This window comes from Urocampus carinirostris, chromosome 14 (genome assembly GCF_059441175.1).
Source record: "Urocampus carinirostris isolate Australia breed hairy pipefish chromosome 14, RoL_Ucar_1.0, whole genome shotgun sequence".
Taxonomy (NCBI): domain Eukaryota; kingdom Metazoa; phylum Chordata; class Actinopteri; order Syngnathiformes; family Syngnathidae; genus Urocampus; species Urocampus carinirostris.
In genome coordinates this window covers 23,377,865-23,385,654 of record NC_142362.1, presented here as the reverse complement: position 1 = coordinate 23,385,654, position 7,790 = coordinate 23,377,865, and the positions used below count along the sequence as shown (strand labels likewise).

Sequence of the window (7,790 nt, the reverse complement as noted above, 5' to 3'; positions counted from 1 at the left end):
TGTAGAATGGGACCGCACATTCGGTAATCCCTCTTTCAAGATGATAAGACAGAAATGGAGGTTGCATTAACAAACATTAAAAATTATATATAAAATAATTAAAGTATAATATAAAATAAAAAGATCAAATAAAAAGGATAAGCAGGTTGCGACAGACGTATTATTAAAAAAACAATACACAGATATTGTCGACATGGAATCATAGGCTATGGAATATACGTGTGTTTTAAGCCTAGAAACAGACAAGAGAAGAGTAATAAATAGAAAATTAGCTGAAGATCTGTGAGGCGCTGCATCCATGCCGCCATCTTACCTAGTTGTCAAGATTGTTTGGATTGTTAAGATAAAAAATTTTAAATCACTGGCCATGTTGATATTAGAGAATTTGCAAAGGGGCCGGATGATTGATGTATCAAAATGTTTGTATATGCAGATTGAGTTTTAAATCCGATACCTCTGCAAGACATGTGTAAAATAGATAACATGAGCAAATACTTTTTCTCCTGTTTGTATTTACCTGCAAAATTTATGTTTCAATGCTTAACTGGTCAAAATAGGGACCGTTTCATCCAATTGGATTTGAAACGCTCAAAATATACAAATGAACATATTGATTTACCAAATAAAAGGTTCATTAAAAGTAATAGCAAAGAAATAACTTATAATTCAGTGGCTTCCTGTGAGTGTCCAGAGAAAACCCACGCAGGCACGGGGAGAACATGGAAACTCCGCACAGGAAGGCTGGTAGGTGGATTTGAACCAATGACTTCAGAAATGTGCCGCGGACTCGCTAACCACTCAACTTTCGTGTCACCCACGTCTAAGTATGTAGAGAGAATATAATTAACATCACGATTCAGATATTTTAGGCCAGCACAAAAGGCCTTGCAGGCCCCTATGACCGGTTTGTAATGCATTTCAGGTAAACTGCCCGGTCCAAATTGTCCCTATGTGTCAATGAGTGAGTGAGTTCTTTCTCTCTATGTGCCCTGCGACTGGCTGGCAACCAGTTCAGGGTGTCCCGAAGATAGCTGGGATGGGCTCCAGAATCCCTGTGACCCTACTGAGGACAAGCAGAAAATGGATGGATATTTAAGTATTCAACCAATCACATTTCAGCCATTTCTTATTGACTGGCTCAGAAATCTGCCCGGAGAGTTTCACAAAAAATTATGAAGGCCATCTCCCGTAACATCTGTCTTGGTTTAGCCAATCAGAGGTGAGTTGGCGTCTGAGAGCCTTTTGATAAACGTTACCAGTTTCATAAACTTATGATTGGCCAGTTGTTAGAGCTGTTCAAAGAAATAATACGGTTGTGTTGATTTATTTATTTTTGTGGTGGGTTGGGGACATCAAAAGACACCAAAATAAAACTGCATTTTATTTGTAGTATTTTTTTACATATGTGATAGCATTATGGGGCAGCACGGCGGCACAGTGGTTAGCGCATATATTTTTTTAATGTTCACTTAAACTTGGAAATGTCACTGTTTTAAATGTATTAAGGAAGAGCTAAATCAGTGGTTCCCAAAGTGGACGGTACCGCCCCCTGGGGGCGGCGGAAAGATCTTGGTGGGGGCGGTGAGGAAGAAAGGGGCGGTAGGGGGGCGGCTATCCGAAGTCAAAGTCAGAAGTTCGAACGTTTGATTGACGATTTGTACACAACACGTGCAGCAGGACGAGTCAGTGGACGACGCATCAGGGTCCGGTTACCGCACGCCGCTCTGGCCCAGTCAAATTGCAGCATACCAAATATCAAGAAAGAGGTGTTTGTTTCCATATGTGTCTGTGTGTGTGTGTTTATGTGTGTGTGTCGGGGGGCGCTAGGAATTCACTAGGGAGCCAAGGGGGCGCCAGCCTGCAAAAGTTTAGTAACCATTGAGCTAAATCTTTAAAGAGGGGGAGTCCTTAAAAAGTTGAAAATTTGATATTTTTATAGAATCTGTTTGGGGCGGAACACATTAGGCCCGACAAAAGGAGGCCGGGGTTGAATGCTGGAACCAGACATCAAGCTCGTCCCTGATTTTTATTTATTTATCTTTACTTGTTGGTGTAGCATAAAAATGGTGAAATAAAGAAAGGGTTTGCTTTAAGTAAAATGCAAACGTCAACCCAAATCACAAAATGAAAAAGGAGTTTATCGGAGCCCGTCTAAGAAAGGCATGTACTTGCACGTGCATCAAGGATAAGATTCCTAAGGTTGCAATCATGACTTTAAGCCAGAAGATGGCGGCAGACCGTAAGAAAGTTTCGGACAGCATACCCCAAGTGCTAATATTGAATTGTGTATTTTTTAAATCTAGGTGAGTGCAATCGTATTAACGTAAACAGCACGTCTGTGAACTTTTATTCTCAGTAATATAACACTGGGATGGTTTCTTTCTTAAAAATTTCTCTGGTTGATAAATGCTAGTCAGAAAATACAGCTTTGGTAGTGACGCCTGGATTTAGCAAGATCAAGCATGAATATTTCAAACTTCAGGTCATTATTTGATGCAGCGGCTCATTTTTCTCTTGTGCTTCTCTTGGCTGTGTCTCACAGGTCGGATTAAATCCGTTGGCGTGCCTGATCAGGCCCAGTGTCTGTAGTTTTCCCACCCCTGTTTCAGGAGCTTCTTATTGATATCATCAAATGAGATCAAAAATATACGTATTGGGGTTGATTGGATTTGTAGTTTTTGGGTATTACCGTTACTCAAATTTGCATACTATGTGCAGAGTCAGTAGAACTTCAGAAGGGCGTTTTAATTTTTGAAGAGGCGTAATGATTTTTACAGGGCACGCACTGTGGAATTACCGACGCTGTAAAATACCAGAGTTAAAGGTTGAGTGAAAATACTTGCCTGTCTTGGATGGAGAGTGCTGTAAATTATGCCATTTTAATCAAAGTTTGATGGTCCAAATTGAATTATGTGTGTCCTGTAGCGCAAGGTTTTCATCTAAAGTGGCTGTTTAGTGCTGCGTATCGTCTCACCGTGGGTGTTTAATCAAATGTGACCTTGACATTTCCAGTGCTCCGTCGTCGGCGTGGGAAAAATTACGTCTTTATCAGTGTAATCAAAACATCGGCTTGGTGGTGATGTCAACCGTGTCATATTAAAAAAATGAGAATTCCATCATAACAACAAGGGCTTAAAAAAATAAACATCCGTTGATAGATGCGTAACTAAAATTCAAATTCATAAAGGTAGAAGCTTAAATGCCTTGTGTGTAATATTTAACCGCTAGAGGGCACTGTATTGTCTAATGCGAATGAAAACTAGTGCCTCAGATTGTCACAGCCAGAAAGGAAATAGGACCCAAATGCGTAGCGTTAACCACAAGTTCATTGAATAAAAAAAGGAAGGGCAGCGCCTGCGATCCGGTGCTCACTAGAAGCAAGTTGCTCTCGCAATCGGATCGTGATCCGAATACGGAAGTGGATCTTCCGGAGCGGGAGATGGCAGTGTCAGGGACAGAAAAACAGGTCGATAGCTGGGACGGGAGAGCAGACGTGGTTGGGATCAAAAACGGGTCGTAGCCGGAGACGAACGGGGAGATCAAAAATGGACAGGTGTAAAAACGGGTGCAAAAACGGGACAGGCGGGAGTCAGGGTGAAAAAGGCTTGCCTTGTAACAACAGAGGCTCGCAGACGGACTGACAACCGGAGATTGACAGGACTAGGTTTAAAAAGGGACAGGGAACCAATCAGGTAGCTGGCGCCAAATGAGCGGGCACAGGTGATCCAAATTGGTAATCATGACACGGATCACAGATTAGTGCAAGATGCCAGACGAAAAGGAAGCGACCTCAGGTAGGGATTCCACGATGTAAAAGGAAACAAATACCTGGCCCTATGATTTCTATATAAAATTCACATCGGTATGATAAATCAGGTATATATGGCTTGTATTCACATCAATGGTTTTTGTTTTTATTTTTACTGAGTGAAATATTTTTTGTACCACTAGGAGGCAATAAATATCACTCACAGTGCCTTTAAACATCTTAGGTGTATGATACTTTGTGTATTTGCTAAAGTCTAACAATTATCTTACGTACAGAAAGTACTGTTGTGCTTTCTAACAGATATTACTCGCTTCCAACATTATTGGAGCTATTCCACCTTGTTAATAAATACAGCACAAGAACACAGCATTGTATCGCTGACTCGCAAGGTATTTTTTAAACACACGATATTTTGAACTGAATAAAAGAAAGAAAAAGGCATTGTGGGAGGGAGTTCAGCAAATAGCATATTGGCATGTCCATGATGTAAACCAATAGGATACCAGCATCTCGTATGACATCGGCCAATTACAGCGAAGCATCACAGATACGTACAGGAGTTCGGGTCATATGAACAAATGCTGCAAAGTTTTCTAAGCATTTTAGTCAAAAGCTCATTAAATAGGGGAAAGGGTTGTTTTACCTTTGAGAGGTACTGTATATAGCCTACAATGCATGCAAACCGACCCCCTAAAACGGCTTTTTAATAAGCCAACAAACTATAAAGAATTTTAAAAATTAAAAAAAACTACCCAAAATACTAAAGAAACCTATACCTAAACAACAATGATTGTTTGAATAAGTTTATACTGGTAATAAAGATCAAAATAAAACAGTTTTAAACCATTTACTGTACCTTTAAGCAGGTACATCATTACTGTATTTCACAATTGTAGAGTAGATAGCATACCTGTCAACCTGTACGGTTTTGCCGTACAAAGTACGTTCTTTATGCATTTTAAGACGAGTACGGCGTACAAGGAAAACGCAAATTTGTCAATTGCATGCATCTGCCGCCTGGGGATATCCCATCATGCATCACTCCGAAAAAAAAATATGGTGTACGATTATTTTGTATTTTGTACGGGAAAATACGACAGTTTGTACGGGCATGGAGCCGAGGAGGTTGACAGGTATGAGATAAGTCCAGCACAAAAAGGAATTCCACCCTCTTTATTTCGGGTGGCTCGCTTTGGAAGGGACGGAACGACGGCATCTTCCTTTGCACAGTTTCCGAAAGTATCAATTCACCATGTACCATAATGAAACCTGATAACATGAAGTTATGAATGTACCGTAAATTCCGGACTATAAGCCGCTACTTTTTTCCTAAATTTTCAGCCCTGCGGCTTAATCAGTGAAGCGGCCAATTTATGTAATTTTTCTAACAGCCGCCAGCGGGGCTCGAATACTGATAATGAGGAAGACGATAATGAGGAAGACGCTTTTGATGGCAACAGGAATTAGGAGGAAGAAGAGGACGGTTCAACCGTGAATTTCGCAATTACCGTATGTTTATTTTAATAGACACGTTTGATGCGTTGCGAGCGTGTACCTAGTAGCGTGTTGGTACCTTTCACAGGCACCATTTGGGATGAAAGTTATATTATTATTATTAAAGATTCGAAAACTCTCTCGGTGTACCGTCTTTCTTTGTAAATATGTGTAACCATGTATAATATGTATTTGCAACTGTATATTTTTGTAATGTATTTATTTTAGAGACTTATTCTGTTATGTTTTCTACGGGCGAATCAAAAAGAAGGGGCGTAGCCAACGCTGGCTGACGGGAAGTGGGATGTAGCTGAGTTAGATCTGTTTGTTGTCGCGGCGGACAATAGTGGATATATATTTTTCCCACCCTTAACTTTGGAAATATACATTTTTTTCCTTGGATTACTTTCAACGGGACCTAGACTCTACAGGTCTGCATCAAACGTTAAGTACCGGAATCATTTTCCGTTCATGTTGCCGACTATGGTTTTTGGATAGTTTACAAAATATTTAGTTACAATTGCGGGACCTAAAGTCGGGTTTGGGCTAAACTTGTGATTATATTACATGTTTTTATGTGGGTGCATGCGGCTTATATGCAGGTGCGGCTTGTGTAACTACAAAAGTGGTTATCCCCCTAAAAGGTGGTGGGTGCTGCTTATAATCAGGTGCGCTCTATAGTCCGGATTTTACGATAATTAAAACATCCAGAGCAATGTATTGATAAAATAATGTTCTCACCATACGCAATTATGTCGATTGGAGGGACATTCTCAAGTACAGAACATTACGCAAATTTCTCACTTCTTTGGCTTTCAAACAAATTTAGCAATTTCAAACCCCGTCACCCGATACTACGAGTATCAGATATCTTAGATCACGCCCATAGAGGCATGATCTGCTCGAGCGTCACTGGTCCATATAAAAATAGTTGGCTGAGCGATAGCCGTTCTCTTTTTCGCCAACCTACGGCGCCAATTGAAAATAAAAAATCGGGCGAGGGGGAGCATGAAGGCATCGCATGACCCAAGCCCATTGAGCAGCTATGCCCTTGTGTTCAATTAGTTTTATGCGCAAACAAGCCAAACGCCTAATTTCAGTATTGCATTGTATAGTTCCAAATTCTGCTCATAAGCAAGTTTATACGGTAAGTGATTTTGTTCAACAAGACAACTGTAAGTCTAAAAGAACTGGATAGAATCTCTCAGATGAACAAATGTTCATGCCGAAAACATCAAAGAGATATTGCTTATTATTTGTTAATAAAGCTTCATTCGTGGAAAAAAAAAATCATTTGAATAATAAGCTAAAATACACAAGCTATCTTATAAACGTTTTGTATTGATTCTAGAGAATGTGAGGTTTAGACCTTCAGTTCTTCTGTTGCCTTGACTCCAAACGCCACCTCATTCACTTCCCACACCCGATAACAATCCGTCTAGCACTACTGGTGATCAGCATTTTTGCGCTCTTTTGACGTTCCTCAGAGTCTGATTTAATTGATGAATTTATTTTCAATGTAACGAGCTGCTGAAATACTAGCTGTAGCTGTAGCAGTGCTTTGCAGATTGATTTGGGTGGACTCATTGACTTGTGTTCCCGCCCACTGTGGCTATTTGACTGACGGATATACCCGTCTATCACAGTTAAGCACACAGTCACGCCCACCCAACACACATAGCCATCCCTAATCGCCCATGTGATATCATTTGCCTCCTGCTGTCCGCTCAGAACACAATACACGATATTATGATATCAATGACAACTCAGTTCAAAATCTGCAAAGCAGTGAACCCGCGATAACTGAAGCCTCAAGTGGTCTTACACAGTGTCCCTTTAACATTGACAATGACTCCCTCCTTCGTTCCATAAACAGTTGCATCCAGCTCAGCAGAACACGACCTCCACTCCAATTGGTTCTTACGGGTTCCTCGGGCGGCAGGTGACCCAGACAGACAGAAGGAGGAAGTCCTCGACCAAGCCGATAAAAAATCCTCCCGTGGGAAGAAGAAGCAAAGTGGGTCGACGAGCAGCAGGTTGCGCCTGCAGAGGAACCCCATCCATCTGCCCAAAGTGGTGGAGAGCGCACTGCAGACGCTTCGTTTCAAGTCCAAAAAGCCCTGGAGTTGATTCTCATGTGACTGGAAAGAGAACTGTTTTTTTTTTCTTCAAAAAAACGCAAGTCAAAGTGCCACGCATGTAGAGTAGTGTTTTTCAGCCAGTGTGCCGTGACAGCTCGGAAGTTGCCCAATTTTATCTTTGCAGGAAAGCACGCCATTGTTCAGCATCTTTCTTCCGGTAACTGTAACGCTCATCCATATGAGCAGGGGGCAGCAAATTACTATTTTTTTCTTTTTATACACAGACCCTTCCCTACTTACGAACATTCGAGTTACGAACATTTTTTTTCGGGATATCGAAAAATATCCAGACATTGCTGTTAGTTAGATTTTGTGTTGTGTACGCCTTTTTCCGAGTAGAGCTTAGTACTGTAATGCTTCTTTCCGCTGCTACCTGCGTGTAGTGG

At 41.1% G+C, this 7,790-nt stretch overlaps 1 protein-coding gene across 1 annotated transcript in view; it reads left to right on the top strand.

The window, feature by feature from the left end:
* Positions 1 to 7,393, top strand: part of c9h13orf42 (chromosome 9 C13orf42 homolog) — a 10,483-nt gene extending 3,090 nt beyond the window's left edge. Inside the window, exon 3 of the mRNA XM_088353516.1 lies at positions 7,140 to 7,393. Within this exon, the coding sequence (XP_088209642.1) occupies positions 7,140 to 7,393 (254 nt within the window). The remainder of the gene's footprint in view (positions 1 to 7,139) is intronic.
* Positions 7,394 to 7,790: the final 397 nt, after the last annotated feature.